The 20,534-nt window shown below is 30.5% G+C and overlaps 2 protein-coding genes across 2 annotated transcripts; both read left to right on the top strand.

Annotated features, from left to right (window-relative positions):
• The first annotated feature begins 599 nt into the window (after positions 1-599).
• LOC110654933 (G-type lectin S-receptor-like serine/threonine-protein kinase At1g61370) lies at positions 600-5,011 on the top strand. Its single transcript, XM_021811075.2, has 7 exons — positions 600-2,325; positions 2,430-2,552; positions 3,167-3,339; positions 3,435-3,645; positions 3,763-4,000; positions 4,167-4,317; positions 4,420-5,011. The coding sequence occupies exons 1-7, from the start codon at positions 1,020-1,022 to the stop codon at positions 4,726-4,728; spliced, it is 2,511 nt and encodes an 836-aa protein (XP_021666767.2). The 5' UTR covers positions 600-1,019; the 3' UTR covers positions 4,729-5,011.
• Positions 5,012-7,031: 2,020 nt separating this feature from the next.
• On the top strand, positions 7,032-8,096 carry LOC131175913 (G-type lectin S-receptor-like serine/threonine-protein kinase At1g61440). Its single transcript, XM_058140609.1, has 3 exons — positions 7,032-7,035; positions 7,142-7,458; positions 7,854-8,096. The coding sequence occupies exons 1-3, from the start codon at positions 7,032-7,034 to the stop codon at positions 8,094-8,096; spliced, it is 564 nt and encodes a 187-aa protein (XP_057996592.1).
• The last annotated feature ends 12,438 nt before the right edge of the window (positions 8,097-20,534 follow it).

A 20,534-nucleotide genomic window follows, 5' to 3' on the forward strand; every position in this document is an offset into this window, starting at 1 on the left:
GTTAGATGTGAAAGGCTGGCGGCGTCAACGTTTTCCGCTTTCCTGGTCTGAACTCCAAAAAAATCCGGCGAACTTGGGTCCCATACTTCTAGATGTTGCCGTGTATTCGAAGAACCCACCTGCCCACCGTTTCTTTTTGACCGCCAAATACCCTAGGTAGTAGCTACTGTTTTCTTCTGTTGGCTCACTGGTGTCTGCAGCTTTGTTACGTCCTTTGCAATTTTTACTCATGAATGTTGTGGTGGATGGCTACCATCCCTTAAACATTGGATAAAAATTTTTATTTAAAAAAAAAAAAAAGATTAGATCTTTTATTCCTCCCTGCAATATATTTTTTTTTTTGAACATCAAAGAAGCAAGCAACATATATGAAGTCAAGTATCCATTGTATTTTTTGGTTAGCTGGTTATGAACGAGTCAAATGTCAACATCATTTGTAAGCGTTTTAAATTGGCTATGGCCATATATAAATCATATTTCTTTGACTAGAAATTCACTTTATTGGCTTGCCTGATCAGTTCCCACATGGCACTTTCTGGCGAATTTAACTAATATTAATAAAACGGTACAATAGAAATTTGCTCTTGTATTTTTGAACAAGAAGCAAAACGTTTCTTTGACAGAGTTCAAGAACAGCATCAGCATCAGCATCAAAAAAAAGTACATGGTCGTGTGGGTGGGAGAGAGGGAGGGAGGAAGCGAGGTTACTAAAATTCCTAGTACGAGCTTGGGCCACAGCCTCTCCAACTTGATTGATTTTGTCTGCTGTTAAGAATTATCTTACTTTGCTCAATACAGAAAATTATTGGCCTACTTCACTTGACTTTGCAAGAATCTCCCATTTGATATGTCTTCATTTTCCCCTTTTATATGCTCTTTGATTCCTTGAAAGTTGACCTCTACGAGCGACTGGAACTGTTCCCTCCCAATAGTATCAATCATTTCCCGGATTCATCTCGATCTTGTTATTTATATTCTCGTCATGTCATTTAAGATGGTAATAGCATTTTGGGAATAAGATGGGTAGAAGAGAGTTCTTTGTGAAAGTTGGATTTTTGTGTTTCTTCTTGTTCAATTTGTTCTCGTTTGCTTATTGTTCTGTAATTTATAACATAACTGCATCCAGACCACTCTCTTCAGAACAAACTCTTAACTCCCCTCGCCAAATATTTGAGTTGGGTTTCTTTACTCCTAATAACAATTCCCATAATCAATACGTGGGAATATGGTTTAAGGAAGTTTCTCCTCAGACTGTGATTTGGGTGGTCAACAGAGAGAACCCAGTTACAAACTCCTCAGCAAGTCTCACAATTGGCAGCGATGGGAATCTGAGGCTTCTTGATGGTCAGCAGAACAGTATTTGGTCGACCAATATTTCTGGCCAATCGAATGGTTCAATTGCTCTACTTTCAGATGATGGAAAGTTGGTTTTGAACAGTATAGCAGGAGAGAATCTATGGGATAGCTCCCAGCATCCTACCGATTCTCTCTTGCCAGGCACATGGTTGGCCTACAATAACACAACTGGGGAGAGACTTACTGTTACTTCTTCGAAAAGTGACAAGGATCCATCTGTCGGGGATTTTACTGCTGGTGTGCCACCGCAAACACCTCCACAAGCCTTCGTTTGGAAGGGGTCAAAACCCCATTGGAGAAGTGGGCCGTGGGACAAAACAAAGTTTATTGGGATACCAGAAATGGATGCTGATTATCAAAGTGGACTCACACTCATCGAAGGTCTTCAGCCGGGGAGTGCTTACCTCACTGTAAGTGTACTGAGGAACTGCAGTTACTCGATGTTTGTGATTTCACCAACAGGAGTTTTAAGGTTCTTGTGTTGGGTGGAAGTGAGGGGCTGGTATGCTAGATGGGAGGCACCTGTTACTCCCTGTGAAGTTTATGGAGCTTGTGGACCTTTTGGGGTTTGCCAAAGATATGAACCAAATCTAACTTGTAGGTGCCTAAAAGGATTTGTGCCCAAGTCTGACGAGGAATGGAGCAAAGGAAACTGGACAGGAGGGTGTGTGAGGCGAAACGAATTAAGTTGCGGGGGAAACGCAAGTTCCATTAACACACAAGGAGGAAAACCAGATGGATTCTTGAAGATTGGTGGGTTAAAACTTCCAGATTTGTCTGAATTCTTGAAGGTGTTTGATGAAATTGAGTGCCACCAGCGTTGCTTGAATAAATGTTCCTGCTCAGGTTATGCATATGTAAATGGGATAGGGTGTTTAATTTGGACAGGAAGCCTTCTGGATATGCACGAGTTACCCTTTGGTGGACAAGATCTTAATCTTCGCCTTGCACATACAGAATTGGGTGAAAGTAATTACGCTTGAGCAACTTCTGTTGGAATTTTTTTTTTTCTCCTTTTTCTTACTCAGAAATTACCAATTGGGAATATATAATAATTGTTGTTTTCTTTTTAGGTGATCAGAAGACTAAAGAAAAGATCATTATCAGCATCATTACTGTTTCAAGTATCTTCCTCATTGCTGCTATGATTTATGGCTTCAGGAAGTGGAGAACCAACCAAAGGGCCAGAACAAATGGTAAAAAACTGGAAGCTACTACTCTGTTGATATTAGTTGAACTAGACATGGCTTAACAGTTTGTTAGATTGAGATGCTCATTTGTTATCTAGGAACAGAAACCCTTGATTTACAGGACAATTACACTAGTTCTGATATCTGCTATGTGGCTAACTCGCTAGAATGTTACCTATATGCATGATTAGATTAGATTCTAATTGAGATAATTAGTCTTTTAGGAGCTCGGGGCCATTACACTTGTGAAATAAATTTTAAATCAATGTTGTCAGTAAGAAAAATAATGATGGCATCAATGTGATTCTTCATGGTAACAGAGGAACTAATATCAAAAATTGCTGTTACGCATTTCAAGATGTTGGGATTCTGTGATCTTTAATTTGATCCACTTGCAAAACAGATTAGCTATCTTGGTTTCAGCAACTCTAGAACTCACCCAATGCAAGAAGAAAGAATTAGAAAGTAAGAAGTTTAAACAGAGAAATAAGAAAACTTCGCCTTATGTTGTCCTGTAAATTTTTGATAGCTTACAGTGCTATGAAAGGCTAAACTTCTTGAATTGAATGTTATGCTTACTCATTAATAGTCAAAAACCTCAATTGCTTTTGATTTGGCAGCTCCAGTTGACACTTCAAGAGAAAATTCGCAACCAATCATGTGGGGAAGCACATCAGAAGATAAAGATTCAATAGAGTTGCCTTTATTTGACTTCCATAGCATAATAGTTGCGACCAATAACTTTGACATAGTGAACAAACTTGGGCAAGGAGGTTATGGTCCAGTTTATAAGGTGAGTACTAGCATCTTTTTTGTAAGGCAAATATGTTTCAAAACATTGGAGAAGAAAAAAAATGCACAAAGGATTAATTTGTTGGGATTTTATAGGGAACCTTGCAAGATGGGAACGATGTGGCGATTAAAAGACTTTCTAGTAGCTCTGGTCAAGGCATGACGGAGTTCAAGAATGAAATGATGTTGATCTCCAAACTCCAACACAGAAATCTTGTCAGACTCTTAGGTTGCTGCATTGAAAGAGAAGAAAAGATGTTAATTTATGAGTACTTGCCCAACAAAAGCTTGGACACTTATCTATTTGGTTGGTTTTAACATAATTTCTATTTCAAATTTTTTTGGCTGATTATCATTCTATTATGTGATGATGCATGGAAATGGAGCTTACTATATCCCTGAAATTTTTGTATGCATTGATTAGATCCAGCAAGAAAGGCAGAGCTTGATTGGAGTAGACGTTTCAACATTATAATTGGAGTTGCCCGAGGGCTTCTTTATCTCCATCGCGATTCTTGTTTAAGAGTCATACACAGAGATTTGAAGGTCAGCAATATTCTTCTGGATGAGAAGATGAATCCAAAAATATCAGATTTTGGATTGGCAAGGATTTTTGAAGGCACACAAGATCTAGGAAGCACTCACAGAGTTGTGGGAACAATGTAAGCAACCTATCTTGCCGAAACTCGAACTATATATATCAAGCATATCAATGTTGAGAGACAAAGAAATAACATTTGCCATATTAGAAAATGCTTCTACTTTTCAAGCTAGTAACATCACAGAAGATGCAAATGCTAAATATTGTGATTCTCCTGTCAAATGCAGAGGTTATATGGCACCAGAATATCTGTTGGGTGGTATATTTTCAGAGAAATCTGATGTCTTTGGCTTTGGAGTCTTGATTTTGGAAATTGTCAGTGGCAGGAAGGTTAATAGCTTCCAGTATGATAAACAACACATGAGTCTTCTAGCTTATGTAAGACCAACACTAAGAATCATCTCAATATATTCTTTCTTTTCATTTCCTTTTCTTTTAAGAACTTGGAATTTCATTGGAAAACAATACAATTTGTTGCAGGCATGGAGATTGTGGTTCGATAGTAAGGGTGTACAAATGATAGATGAAGCATTGGCAGACTCATTTTCGTCATCAGAAGTAAGCAGATGTGTAAATGTTGGACTTCTCTGTGTACAGGATAATGCTGCAGATAGGCCAACCATGTCAGCCATTGTTTCTATGCTTAGTGGTGAAAAATCAACACTTCCTGAACCAAAACAACCTACATTTACGTTTCAGAACATCTCTAGTAACAACCATTTTCAATCACAAAGCAACTCTACATGGTCTGTAAATAATGTCACTGAATCTATCATTGAACCTAGATAAAACCAATAAATAATCTGTTGTTTATCTTTGTTTTTAGTCATACCAAGTTTTATATGTATCAGAGTGTAAAGATAGGTGAGAAATGTATAATCAATGATTCTCGAATGAATTTGTGCCATGGAGTAGGTGAAAATGGCCATCAAAGTCTTCCAAGAGTTGTATTATTTTTAATTATTGCCTTGAACATTGCAAAGAAAATCGGTGTGGCATTAGTGATATACAAAGAGCCACGGCAGAGGGGGTGGATTGATAACGGAGTTGATTGAGTCTTTTGTTTGGATTATTTCAAGTTTTTCCCTTCAGTTTTGGTGGCTTTTAAAATTGTTTCTTCTGGGATATTTTCACCAGTAATTTTTGCTTGAATTTCCATATAGCAGCCACCAATTATTCTGAGTACTGTATTGGTGGTGTGATTTTCCTGGATCAAGGAGTGAGCTTGTGGATGAATCCTTTATGCATGTTGAAACCTGTTGGCAGAGTAGTCGGGGACCTTTTCTGCCCCTCTGTATTTTGTGTTTTGTTTGGAAACTGTTTTTATATATAACTAAGTTACCAGGCATAGAGAACCAGTTTCTGAGTTTGTTCTTTTGTCTTTTTCCTGCATTTTCTTTTCTCAAAAGAATAAGTTGAATAGGAAAGTTCAGGGAGTTCTTTTTGTCCCTTCTGATATTGACTGCCTCTCCATTATATTAATAGAATCCTCGATTGAATTTGGTTAATCCGAGAAATTGGTGCTTCCTGTTTCAGTATGCCTCCCCATTATTAATTATTTTTTATTATAACCAATTTTGATTGAGATTGAAACTCGAAACCTGGCATCGGTAGGATGACTTCAGTATCATGAAGCTAATTATAAATTCTTTTATGAAAATTATTTTCTATGTCCAGAGCACTGCCCCTCTAATTAAATTTCATCCTGATGTCTCAGACATAAATGTGATACTATGAATTTTAATAAATAATATTTATGTGATATTGAACTTTTTGAATTAATGAATATTCTCATCCTTATCATCAAAGCCAACATGGTAAATGATTTAAGGTCTTAGCTATGCATTGATGGGAATATTGACTAATTATTTTGGATTTAGGGTTGAAAATTCTTTTCAAATAATTAGTTTTATACTTAATCCAAGATATAAGTAATTACTTTTTATAGAACAAATTGCTCTAAAAAATTTTTACTGAACAGAAATTTAACTAATTTTTTAAATGCTAAATGATTAAAAAAATCTAAATTTTTATATTTTTTTCAATTTTAGAAAAATATTTTAATTTTATTAATTTAATCTCAAACTTTCTTTAGTTTCAATTTTAGAAATTACTTTAATTAAATAATTTAATTAATAAAAATAATTAAAATATTTTATCGTTTTAATTTTTTTTATTATTTTAACCATTATTCTCAAATAAATCAAATAAAAATATTATTTTATTGAATCAAAAACAAATAGTGTTTTGGAAGTTATAATTAGATTATTTTAATTATATTATTTATTAATATTTTATTTTTAAACATTTGAAATTTTTTTTATTTGTTAGGTTTTAAATTTAAGATAAAATGATGAGAGGATATGAATTAAAAGTATAATAAAAAAAAGTTATGTAAATGAAAATATAATAAAATTAATAAAAAGTTATTAAAAGTATAATAAAAAGTATAATAAAATTAATGAAAATATTAAAATTATTAAATAAATTGCTAAAATTTAATAGATTAACTAAATCCAATAATATATAAATGAAAATTTTTTAATAATTTATTGTTTGATTGTTTTTAATTAAATTTATTATTAAAATGGAAAATAATATAAAAATTTATAATTAAATCAATAAAATTAATAAATTTAGTTAAAATTAATAATTGAAGTAAAGGTTTTAATTTTTTTTTATTTAGACTTGTTTAAATAAAATGTAATGCTTGATGTAAATAAAATTCCATCTTTAATGCATGACAATAATTAATTATTTTGAAGCAAAATTTATCCGATTAAATGTTCATGCTTCAAATCCTTTGGCCCGTTTGTGTATTTTTCATCTCCGTTTCCATTTGTACAAGTCATGGGCCGTAGCCCAGATTTTCTTCCACTGATGAAGTCGGCCTACAGATGCACAGATTCAAAATACCTAATTTAATTGACTTACGTGGTCAATGGCGTGATTCAAGCACTCTACTCCATCAAGTATAGCGATATCTGGATTTGTGGAATTGAGATGAGGAAGACCAACTTTACGCTGCCTTTTTGCATTGCTTTTATCTACCATTAATATATTCTGATGATAAGATTTTAGGGAATTAATTAATGGGTAGGGAGAGCGGAGCTGTGAATGTTTTGCTGTCCTTTGCTTTTGTTCTGTTTGTTTTCTTTAAATTATTGTGTTGCAATTTATAATATAACTTCTTCTGCATCAGTATTGCAAGAACAAACAGTTACTTCACCTGGTCAAATTTTTGAGGTGGGATTCTTTAGTCCTAATAATTCCCAGAACCAATACGTGGGAATATGGAACAAGCATTTCTCTCCCCGTTGGGTTGTTTGGGTGGCCAACAGAGAGAAGCCAGTTTCAAACTCCTTGGCAAGTTTGAAATCCGGCAGCGATGGAAACCTGAGGCTTGTGGATGGGAAACAAGAAACTATCTGGTCAACCAGTATTACTCGCCCATCATCAAATTCAAATGTGTCTTTGGGCTTACTTTCAGATAATGGAGTGTTCAGCTTGAAGGACAATGTAACAGGAGACATATTATGGGAGAGCTCTGATCATCCCATAATATGTCTCTTGAATATATGTCTCCTGAATGTGCATTAGGCAGAATATTTACAGAGAAATCTAATGTCTTTAGCTTTGGAGTCCTATTATTAGAAATTGTTAGTGGCAAAAAGATAAGCATTTTCTATTTTGAAAAATACTATTTATGAAAGTGTCGCATTTGTATAATTTTTTTTTCTTTTTTGTTTATTTAATTATGACAAATACTTAAAATCAAGATCTTACAATCACGTAAAGTATAAATGACTTTGATATCATTGAGTTCATTTATAGAATCTAATAATGTAAAAAAAAAAAAAGAAGAATGCTTGTATTAATATAATATTTTCAATAACCAATTTCAATTGCTGTAGGCATGGCAATCATTGTGTGAAAGCAGGGGTATAAGCATGATAGACGAAGCATTGGCCGAGTCATTTTCCTCATCAGAAGTGACTAGATGCGTAAATATTGGACTTCTTTGTGTTCAAGATCATGCTGCTGATAGGCCAACCATGCATGCTATAGTTTCCATGTTAAGTGGTGAAGGAAATCTTCCCACCCAAAACAACCTACATTTACATCTCAAAGCATTTTGCAGTGCCAAGTTCAATTAGAAAATCGTTGTGTATATTCCATAAATAAGGTCACTGAATCAATTGTTGAAGGGCGATAAATTTTTACAACCAAAAGCATGATTTGGGAATATGAAGTACATCAATTAATTATTGTAAGTTCATATTTTCTTGGCCTATAAATGACTTATGTGGTGCTTTTGTCTATGTATTTGGTTTGCTTGTCCATGCATTGATCACTGCAAATTTTATTGCAAACGATTTTTAAGATTGATAATTGGGTGAAAGGAGGGGCGTGCATGATTCTATTTGATTTAATTTAAAGTGATTTTTGAATTAAATTGAAAAATATTATGTTTTAAAATTAAACCAAATCATTTATGCATAAAATTTAAATTGAATCAAATTAAATTAAAATATTACGGATTGTTTAAGTTTTATTATGGTTCAAATTTAAGACATTATCATATGAAGCATAATATATATATACATATATCTTTCCTTCACTTACCAACCATTTAATTAAATTCAACAAATATATTATATGAAAATTTCTTTAATTTATTTTTTGGACTGTCGACTTGTCAAAATGGTGATCTGATCCTCTTCTTTCTCTGAAGATCTTATATTTTATTCTAGGTAACCATTTATATATATATATATATATATATATATATATATATATATATATATATATATATATATATATATATATATATATTTGATTTGAAAATTCTTTAAATATATATGAACATGAATCCAACCCATTGTCAACGCTCATTCAACATTCCAGGTTTTGAAAATTCTTTAAAATCAATGCCTATACGCTAGCTTTTCTCAAAATTCCATGAAAAATTCTCTCATTTAAACCCGTTTTCCATTACTTTATAATAATGATAGATTAATTTCTTCTTCTTCTACGTATGCAATTGATCATTATTCAGATCAAAGTCCCCATTATAAATGTTTTAGTCCCAAATTAAAAATATACAGAATAAAAAATTTTAATCATTAATTAATTAATTAATTAATATGAATTTCAATAAATGAAATATGTGAAATTTTTATTAATTAATAATTTAAATTACACAATCATATGACTGTGTCTATATTTAACAGTTTCTTTATATGGAATTATCAAAGTGTATTGGCAAGTTGATGAGCACAATAGTCAAGGAAGACTCCATTTAATATAAATCAGAAATTCTATGTATGGTTGGTGGGAAAAGATAATTATGAAAATTGATTAATAAATAAAGAAAAATGTACATCACGACCAGGCAGTAGGAACTAATTTCTTTATAATAAAGACCTCATTTTTTTTTATAATAAATGCCTAATCCTTTTTTTTTTTTTTTTGAGTGATGGTGTGGCATTCTCTTTCTAACACAGGAGCCATGTTAATTGAGAGGGTAGCACATGCTAAGTACCTCTTCTCTCTCTCTCTCTCTCTACATATACACACTAAAATTTACAACTACTCTTAGCTCTAATATTATTGAATTAAAATTCATTAATAGTATATAGTATGTGAATATATTCAATTTAAAATAAATATTTATATTAGTGTCTTAAATTATTTCAAAAAAATAAAATAAAAAATGAAAAATTTTTATTTATTTTTTAAATCTAAATATTATAATCTTTTAAAAATATATTTTTTTTATTAGTAGAATTGTTTTATATTCAAATTTTATAAAATAATTCTATCAACTTATGAGATATATAGTAGGGATGGCAACGGGTTGGATTTTTGCCGGTACTCGACTTGAATCTTAATAGAACTAGTTTAGATAGTATATAATCTAATTTGAGATAAATTTTGATTTAAAAAATAATGCTCGTAATGGTTTTAAATTTTATGTGTTAGACATCCATTATCCAAGCTCATATATATAAATAATAAATTAAATATAAAATATATGTATTTATAATAGTATTTATAAATTTTATATTTTTATTTTAAAAAAAATAGAATTTAATTATTATAGATTATTATATTCTTAAAATATAAATTATGAATAAAAAATATTTTTTACATAGATTATTAATTAAAATACATAAAATTAAATGAGTTTTACATCTTTCTGGTAATAATAATAGAATCTGAGATGAATTCAGATAGTTAATAATAAATTTTAATAAGGTTTGGAATTGATTTAAGTGAATATAATCAAATTTGGATTCCAAAAAAGTGATTTTTGCGGTTTCCATTCCGATCCCTCTGATATATAAACACAGTTAATTGGTATATAAATTCTCAATTTTTATATTTTTATAAAAAAATTAATATGAATATGTTAATTTATTTAATTAAATGTGTAATTAATAATTATATAATATTTATTTAAATATTTAAATTCTCATTAATTTAATTTTTTTTGAAAAATATTTTTTCAAAAGATTATTCCAAAATTTATTTGTTCATGAATAATTATATATAAAATAATGAGTGAATAATGCATATCGTGATAAGAGTGTATTGTTAACATTTTTCTTGATAAGAATCATCATTTTGTGTTATTGTAAGTTATTTAACAATAATTGATAATTTCAATTTAAATAAAAAGTTTAATTTTTTGAAGAATTATTAATTTATCAAAAATAGAGATGCACCATTTTTTTTTTATATAAGCTACAAAGTTTTTTTTTAATTTAAATCTTTTTCATAATTTATTTTCTTTTAAAATTTACTAATAATAAGTATGAGAGAGAATATGTAATATAAATATAACAATAATTTTAAATAAAATTGCCATATTTATTATACATAATTTATAAATAATTAATATTTAAAGGTATTTTAGTAACTTACATGTTTTAGCCCTAGTATGAGTTATATATATATATATATATATATATATTTCTTCCATTAAGTCCATGAAGTAAGTAATGCTAATTCTCTTTCCATATGCAACAACAAAAAATTTTTTGGCCTTTTTTTTTTTTTTAACATGCAATATGTTGCATTAAATAAGTTTATCGGGCAAAAACATCATAAACAGATTACAGAACGGTAAAGGCTCAAATAAATCCCAACAGTAATTCCAACTCAAACTCATAGAACCTAATCCTAAGGAAACCACCACCAACCCTGCAAAACCATCGGAACTTACTATCCACAGGAACAAGAAAACTAACATGACCACAGAGTAAATTTGTAACACCCCTTATCCGTCTACAGTGTAGCCGAACAAGGCATGTCATACTCGGTGCCGGAGCACCCTATCTTATTTTACTTTATTCCTTTTAATAATTTTATTCTTGTTATATTTTAATATCAATTATTTTTCTAAGGACAAACTAGCAGAATTTTCCCTGTTTCTATTACCATTTGGTGTATTTTACTATTCACCTATTTGAAGTTTTAATAATATTTTATAATAAAAATGTCATCCATGCTCATCATAATCATTTCACATTCAACTCTTGCAACTCATTCCATGTTCAATTCATATATCAAAATTTTAAACTCTTCATTAATTACACAATATACAAACTAATTACATAAATTCACGAATTACATGATATATAAATTAATTACAATTTTCTAATTTATATTATAACATAAGAAATATTTATAATATACAAAATACATAAAATGACTTATATGGGCCATATCTACATGCATTGCTGAGGAGGTGACAACTTTGAATACTCTGCAGATCAGAACTCTAAAATCCCAGTCTAATATCTACTAGGCTTTATCTTTAGTAGGGGTGGCCACGGTCCGGTTTTGAACCAGAACTGAATGGAAAACCAGTTCGGTCAAAACCGGACCAAAACCGAAACCGGCTTCAAATCGGACTGAAACCGTCCTTCTGCGGTTTGGTTCAGGTTTATATTTTTTAAGAACCGTGAACCAGCAGTTCCGAACCAGATTGAACCAACGATTTCAAACCGGATTAAACCGGCGATTTAAATATAAAAAAATTCAATAAATATGTTACGTCACTCCTAATTCATTTATATATATATATCATTAATTCTCTATACAATTATTCTCTGCATTTTATTCAATTCTTAATATTTTTTTAATTTTTCTCAAATTCTCTAAATAATTATTTTCTACACTCATTTTAATTTCCAATACTCTCTCAATTTTCCTACTTTATTATTTTGTATACTTACTGAAATTTTTAATATTATCTCAATTACTATATTATTACTTTAAATCCTCAATAAAATTTTCAATACCCTCTATTTTAATTTTTTTTCTCTTTTATAATTTTTAATTATCAATTATTATATAATTTTTAAAAAAAGGCAAGTAATAGAACTAGAAATTTTTATTCCTCTAAATCCTAAAGGGATATATAGGCAAAATTAAATTCATACACTTTTTGCTAATTTCTTTAAAAAAAATTAATTTCATATCTAGTTTTTTAATCAGGGTTAAGTCTTTATTTATTAAATTTTTCTTAAAGATAATTTTTTTTTCTTATTTTATTTTGATTGAAAGATTTCTAAGAAAAATTAAAATAATTTTATAAATATAACTTAAATTTTAAATCAATAAAATTTTTCTCTAATTTTTTTTATCTAAGCTACCCTCAAACCTAGGGGTGAGTAATCGGTTCAAACCGAACCGAACCGAATTAAATTATAAAAATCGAACCGTTAATTTTAGAAATCGAATCGAACCGAAATTGATGAAAAACCGAATCGAACCGAATCATTTTATTTCGGTCCGGTTCGATTTAAATCGATCGGTTTGATTTTTGATTGATTTTTTAATTTAGACTTGATTTTCAAGTTATTTGGTCTAATTTTAACTTTGGTTTGAACCTAATAACCATTAATCAATGAAATTAAACAATTAATATATATATAATTAAATATAATTCATAAATTTTCCATAAAAATAAATTAATTCAAAAATTGATTCGGTTCGATTTGACTATATAAATCACTATTCGGTTCGGTTTGGTTTAATTGATTTTTTTCTCTTCAAAACCGAACTAAAATAACCGAAATTTTTATAAATTAAAACTGAACCGAACCGATTAAATTTTAAAATCGAACCGATTGAACCAAATTGACTCGGTTCGGTTCGGTTTTTCGGTTTGAATTGAATTCTACTCAGCCCTACTTAAACCATCCCTAAACCGCTTCCAAACTATCCTCCAAACTGTTTTAACTAGGGCACAAACTGGAACTGGCGGTTCAAGAACCGTTTTCCAAACCGTCCCCTAGCGGTTTAGTTCAGGTTCATGATTTCATTGAACTTAAACCGGCGGTTCAGGAACCGTAACCGACGGTTCCTCAACCGTGGCCAACCCTAATCTTCAGTACCTGCGCGAGAAAACAAATCTATCGCACTAAACATTGCTGCTTAGTGGTGCGATAATATAACAAAGAAAATAATATACAAAATACAGATAAAATAAAACATAGTTCATTGTAACATTTATTTAAATTATAATTTTATTGCTAATCTTTTGTATCGTTTAATTCAATACTTTCTAGTTATCTTTGATTATTTCATAATAACTAAGGAGTTATTTCATAATAGATAAATTTTTAATATCAGTCCAGCTCATTTCAATTCTTTCTGCTAAATAACTAATCTAATTTATTTTAGGTCTTCTTACTCATTTATTTAATTTCTAATATTTTTAATTGCTAATATTCTTGACTTATTTCAATAAATTTCACTACCCAAGTAACCTATGACAGGCTGACTAAACTGGATAACGGGTCATTGGCACTGGACACTGCGGTGCCTCGGGCCATCATACCATAGAACGTGAAATGCGGAACGTCAACCATGTATGCAGTCAGTATGGCTAAAAAGCCATGATAACATATCAGTATGGCTAAAAGCCATGATAACATATAATCGGGTATAAAAGCCATGACTGCGGACATAAAGCCATGAGTATAGGTATAAAGTCTTACGCAGTACTGCTAAAATAATACCCTATTGGCATGCCAATCTATCCAATCTGACACATGTGTCTAGGCAATACATGGGCACGTAGATACCATTAAGTGTTATTATGTTTTATTATTTTATTATTTCATTATAAGCTCCAATAATAATTTATAATATTTCAATTCTATTCCTAGCAGAAGTATAAATTTTTAAAATACAATTCTACATAATTTATGGATTCATTATTATTTATACATTCATTTGATCATTTATATGATCACAATTTATATCAATTATCCTTCTATACTATTGTATTCAAAGTAAATTTCCTTTCTACAATAATGAGAACTAATGACTCATTCATACATTAACATGATCCATTTATTCATTACGCTATTTATATAACTTATCATTTGTAATTTAAGTTTTGGTCATTTGCTTTAATATTATTGAGATTACTATTCACTTGACCATTTCCCTTCAAAGGTTGACTTTTTAATTCATAATAGATTTATTAAATCTAAGTTCACCAAGATACCACATTTTGTATTTTATTTTTATTGGCATTGATTGCCAAACTCAATTCCTAGCCTCCTAGGTTTTATTTCAAATTTTCAGAATTTGAAGTCCAAATTCACTGTTCCATTGGACCTGGCTATAGTAAAAATTTGATAAAGCTTTCTGCATGAAAGTTGTTCCTTTATGTGTCTTATTTAATTCCTTTTTTGAATCACTCCGTTTGGAGTTTTGTAACTCAAGCTATAGCTATTTTACTATAACTAGCCGGATTGACCTGTACCCAGAATTCTGGGCATAATTGGTTCTACCAGATTTGGTGTCCTGAATTTGGTGGACAATTCCATTAGGTTAAGTCTAGAATTTGAGTTTGTATTCTGTATGAAGGTTGTTCTAAATTGTCTAAGCTTTCTATTGATATAAAATTCAGGTCAATTGGACATTTCTACAGTGAGTTATGACCAGATGAATAAATACTATTTATTTGGTCACTTTTACCAGGTCCAGAATTGGTTGCCGGGATTTGGTTAATTTTTAGGTCATCCTAAGTTTATTTTCTGAGCAAAGTTTCTTCATCAAAGTTGTGGCATTATGTGTCTAGTTTCATGTTCAATTGGCTTTGCACCAATTAAACCTACACAACTCAAGTTATAGTTGCCTAAACCTGCTGGACTCACATCTAGCCCTGCAGGTCCTATGAGGCAGCACACCCAACCTCAAATCCAAAGCCACAATTCACTTCAATTCCTCATCAACCATAACCAAATGATTACTAATTGACCATTAGGACTTCCATTCACTAACACATGAGCAAAACTTAAATTTTGGCCCAAACCCTAACTCCAAAATTCTAATTCATGGCATACACACACCAAACTCATACCCATCACTTTATCCATCATCTATACTTATCAATAACATAAATAACTACTTAATTTCAGTAAAAACCAATAATTTTCAAACTTTCTCATGGCTGCCAACATTTAGAGATTCCATTTACTTATGGTTTTCTTTTGATTTCATGCAATTTCTACTTGATTTAGCATAATTACAAAGATTAAAGAAGGAAGAAAACTTATTTTATGCACTAACCTTTTGATGAGCTAACTTGAGCTTGTAATTCTTCTCAATTTCTTCTTCAAATTGCTGCCTCAAGCTTGCTCTAGTGGTAAGGATTAATTTTAGAGAAGATAGGAAGGGGTTTTATGGTGTGAAATTAAGCAAATCAATGCTTGAAAAAGCAAAGCTATGGAGGATGGGAGAGAAGAATCGGCCAAGGCTAGCAAAATGAAGAAGATGGGCTGATTTTTGTGTTTTAAATTGCATTTTTATCCCTTTTTATTAGCTTGTCATATGGTGATTGGGTGGAGCTTTTTTTTATTGCATCATGGTGATATCATAAGTCCCATTTACTTCATTTTCTTTTCTTTTCTCCTCTACTCATTTTCAATTTAATTTTCATCACTTTTTCTTCATATTTTATGTTATATAATTTATTTACTTAATTGGACAAATTGGTTAAAAATCATCTCTGAAGGCGAAATGACCAAAATGCCCTCCGTTTGGCTTAAAGAGCAAAAACTATCTGTACCGATCTTAAAAATTCTCCTAACCTTTTCTTGGTATTCTAATACTATCTATGGCTCCGTAACTCTTATCTGGCATTCCAAAAATTATTTCACAAGGTTCTCCTTGGGTTTAGGGCTACTAGCTGTTTTTACAGTAACTTCCAGTTAGGGTCACTCATCACCAAGGCACCGGCTCATTTAACTTCATTGTATTTTATTTCTAAAATTTTTCCTTAATTTTTCTTACACTTATTTGAATTATTTATGACTCCTCACTCTAGTCTAAATATAGTTTTAGACATTTTAGCTGTCCGGTCAGACATTGGTCATCGGAACAGTAGAACATACGAACTATCTAAAGTGAGAGTATTACAAGATTCGCCGGTCACCTCAAAGCCAAAGTTGGATCAGCAACTGAGGGAGAAAGAATAGGATCATCACAGGCAAACAACCACCTCTGAAGTACTAGATCAAGCACACCCAGTCACCATTGGACCAAAACCACCCAATCCCTCCAATAGAAGCACTTCTAGAGGAGAAAGAGATGAAAAAGCAAAGAGTAAAGGCATTTCAATCTAATGTAGCCATGGGCCAACCATATGATGAGAAATCTGACCGACTTTGAAGGATACCATTACATATCTCTTCCTCTCGCAATAGACAAGCCGCCTGTAAGCTAGAAAAACCAAATCAACATAGGGAGCCTAAACTTTGCTCTCAGCTTTTATCATCCCTGCACAAACATAATTCTGAAACTTTATACACTGCACTCAAGAAAGAGGGAGAGTTGGCCCCCCAAGTATAAAGCCAAACGCGCTCCCTAATACATTAGAAGTATCGCTAAGTTTGCATCTAATCATTCTCTACCATAGCTTCATCGAGTGACTCGTTAAATTTAATGCCACAATAATTTGTACAATCTCAAATATACAATTTATTCTTAAAGATATTTCACTCCTTCGGCATTTTTTCAAATTTTAGTATGCCATCGAATTGCATTGTTAACCAAGTTACTCCAATCTCCCCATGACACTTCCATATATATTTCATATATAAGGATACCAACTAGGCTACAAGTTCTACCTATGTTCATGTTTTCCATGACCTGTTCAACTTTAACAAATTTGATTCCATGAGTATAGCTAAGGTTTTTCTCTGTCAAAAGAACAATAAGGTTTGTAAAATCATCCTCATAACTCACATTGAATAGTTGATTAGACTAGCATCTCCATCTCTCATTAATCTCATTATCTTCAGACAATACTTTATGATTATCATCTTTAATGCATTTGACTTGATTCAAGTTTCTACCCTTCTTTTCCTTCAATCATGCTAACCTATACATCTCCTTCTCCTCCTCTCTTGTCCCCAACTTTTGATACAAATTAGTAAGAGATTACCACAAGCGTTGCTAACCATTTTCTTAGTTTCTAAACTTATATTTCTCAAAGGCCTCCCTATCTTTTATTGTTGGTAAGTGGTAGCTTTATATATCATTCTCTTTTCATCTCAATAGCCTTTTGAACTTCCTCACTAAACCTCTAAGACTCTAGTGAACGTGGTCCTCTACTTTTGGATACGCCTATTATATTCACTGTAACTTTTTTAATGCAGCTTGCCATCAGACTCCATAAGGTATCAGCGTGATATTCTATATTCCATACACTTTTTATCAATTTATTCTCCATAAAAGCTATTTAGTTCATGACTTCTAAGTTCTACCATCAAGTTTTAGGTTACACTCTTCCCCTACTCTAAAGGGTAGAGGAAGTCAAAAGATGACAAATCTCAAATATACTGAGAGTAAATAACAACAAAGAACCTAATGAGTGGAAAGTTCTCTCTCTTAAAGTGAATCTTTCTTTTTGGCGTATAAATGCTATATGTGGTTGTTGCATATGAGTTAAGTTTGCTTATCCATGCATTGATCATTGCAAATTTATTGCAAATAATTTTTTTAGATTTGTCATAATGGGAGATTCAGTCACTTCATTGACATGGGGCATTGTTCGTACTTTTTGGTTTTAACCCGTTGTTGAGAGAATGGTGCTCAATGTTTGATTTTAGGCAAGTTCATGGTGGGGTATAAAGAGGGGTTTGCACCTTCCCGTTTGGTGTCGCTTAGAGTGATTGTCAAATCAAATTAAAATTTATTGTTTTTTTTTTTTTTTTCAAATCAAACCAAATTATTTCTTCTTCTACGTATGCAAATTATCCTTCAAATCAAAATCTCCAACAGAAATACTTATGACTCAAATTTAAAAAAAAAATACAACAAAAAAAAATTATATATAAAAAGTTTTGAAATTTACAGTGTTAACTCTAATTCAAAAGCTAATTTAAGAGAGTAAATTTACTCAAATTTTATTTAATTAATTTAAATATCGAAGACAATACATATTGATAAATTATATAATTATATTATTTAAATTTTTAATTTAAATCATTAATTGATGTCAGTTTCACCATATAAAATTATTAATTATTAATTTAAATTACATAATCGTATCACCATGGCTATATTTAACATTTTCTTTGTGTGCAATTATCTATGTGTATTGACAAGTTGATAAGCACAATAGTCAAGGAAGACTCCATTAATATAAATCAGACATTAATATGGTTGGCGATAAAGATGATTATGAAAATTGATTGATAATTTTTTTTTTAAATAAAGACCTAACCCTTTTTTTTTTTTTTTTTTTTTTAGTGATGGTGTGGTAATCTCTTTCTAACACAGGAGCCATGTTAATTAAGAGGGTAGCACATGCTAAGTCGGTGCTTCCCTGGACCTTAATCTTTCATGGTGTTGCTTTCTTCCTATTACTTGACTTTTGGCCTCCATGATTGCTTTGTTTTGTTCAATTCAATACCTTTCAATCAATTGCTAATTAAATAATAAACAAATAATATTAAATTGCTATCCCTAAAAGTAACAATAAACATATCAATCGTCAATATTATAAATATAATTTTAAATTATTGAATATTAATATTTTAAAAAATTAATAAAAAAAATATTTTCATTAAATATTTCAATTCAAAACTTATAAATTGATTTTGAACCGCAGAATCAAATTTAGACCAAAACCTACATGTAAATGATACAGCTTGGTTTATTTATCCCTGAAGGCTCAGACCATTTGTTTTACCAATACATACAAGAATTCATGACATGGCAGACCAGGAAAGTGAAGCAAGGAAGGGTTGGAAAAATAAGAATTTTCCAATTGGAGTTATCTAAAGTCATATTCAAATGCAACTGGATTTTCTTTCTTTAACTAATTCTGCAAATTGTCTTCAAAAATATATAGACCAGCAGAAATTTCCTATAGAGGACAAAATAAACCAAACTTGACTGCAGCAGATAGCAGCTAGTGGTTAGCTGGTTTATGAGAAGTGGGGCTATCTAAAAACCAATTTTAGATTTTTTTATTTTAAATAAAGACTAAATTTAGATTAATCATTCTATATTGGTATTGAAGAGATTTCCTTAAATTTTAAGGATTGTAATAAAAATATTTTTAAACTTAAAAGTATAAAATAAAGTCTTCAAAACTTTAAAATTTTATCTTATAAAATCGTTTTAATCACTAAAAATTGACTTATAAAAAATTTGTTAATATAAACAGTTCCAAATAAAAGCTAATATGAATTATTACTTTTTTTTTTTTGGTAAAATCCATATTCATTTAGCGTTTCATTAACTTATACAATTAAAATTTTTTTATAATTGATTTGTGAAGAAAATTAAAATCGATTTTGCCACACGTAGAGGAGAAAAAATTGTTAATGTCACTGCCCCCATGTATTATATAAATTGACTACTAAGAGTTGAAAAAAATTTTATTATACAAAATTTCAAAACTTAAGAAATTTTATATTAACTCTTTAAATTTAGAGATAATTCTATTATAATTCTTAAAATTTAAAAATAATTATTGAAATTTATCTTTTTATATTACTCAATGAAAATAGCTAAAAATTATGTTTAAAAGGCAAAAACCATATGTATATTTTTTTAATTTTAACTTTTTTACCATTAATCTCAATATTTAATTAAAAAAAAATATTCTCATAGAAGAACATTAAATTTAAATAATAAGATTAAAAAAATTCAAAAACACAGCTAAGATATTATTTTTCTTCCTGTCCCTCCCATCTCTCCTTCTCCCTTCCCCTTCCTTTCTCTCTCTCATCCCAAATGACACCCTATCCCTCTCCAAACAATTCTTTATCTCTCCATGAAGATTGACCATAAAAATATTTCCCTTTTTCCCAAATGAATCAACTATCCAAATTTTCTCAAATTTATCCTAAAAATTCAATAATTTCTTTTCACAATGCTCTACATACAACTAAAAAAAAAAAAATCTAAGTTTTTGTTTCCAAATAAAAAAAGGTCAAAATACAGGGGCAAAAATACTCTTTTTACCTCTATAAAATATGCTTATCCTAGGAGCAATACCATGGAATTACAAAAGCAAAACATGCACTAAACAATGGGCCATTTTGTTG

The sequence above is a fragment of the Hevea brasiliensis genome, chromosome 18 (genome assembly GCF_030052815.1).
Source record: "Hevea brasiliensis isolate MT/VB/25A 57/8 chromosome 18, ASM3005281v1, whole genome shotgun sequence".
NCBI classification, from domain to species: Eukaryota; Viridiplantae; Streptophyta; class Magnoliopsida; order Malpighiales; family Euphorbiaceae; genus Hevea; species Hevea brasiliensis.

Excerpts from the sequence above, each read along its gene's own strand:
- LOC110654933 (XM_021811075.2), top strand. The coding sequence starts at position 1,020 with ATGGGTAGAAGAGAGTTCTTTGTGAAAGTTGGATTTTTGTGTTTCTTC. Across the intron at positions 2,326-2,429 it reads ACATACAGAATTGGGTGAAA|GTGATCAGAAGACTAAAGAA; the intron begins GTAATTACGCTT and ends TTTTCTTTTTAG. Across the intron at positions 4,001-4,166 it reads CACAGAGTTGTGGGAACAAT|AGGTTATATGGCACCAGAAT; the intron begins GTAAGCAACCTA and ends TGTCAAATGCAG.
- LOC131175913 (XM_058140609.1), top strand. Across the intron at positions 7,459-7,853 it reads TGTTCAGCTTGAAGGACAAT|GCATGGCAATCATTGTGTGA; the intron begins GTAACAGGAGAC and ends CAATTGCTGTAG.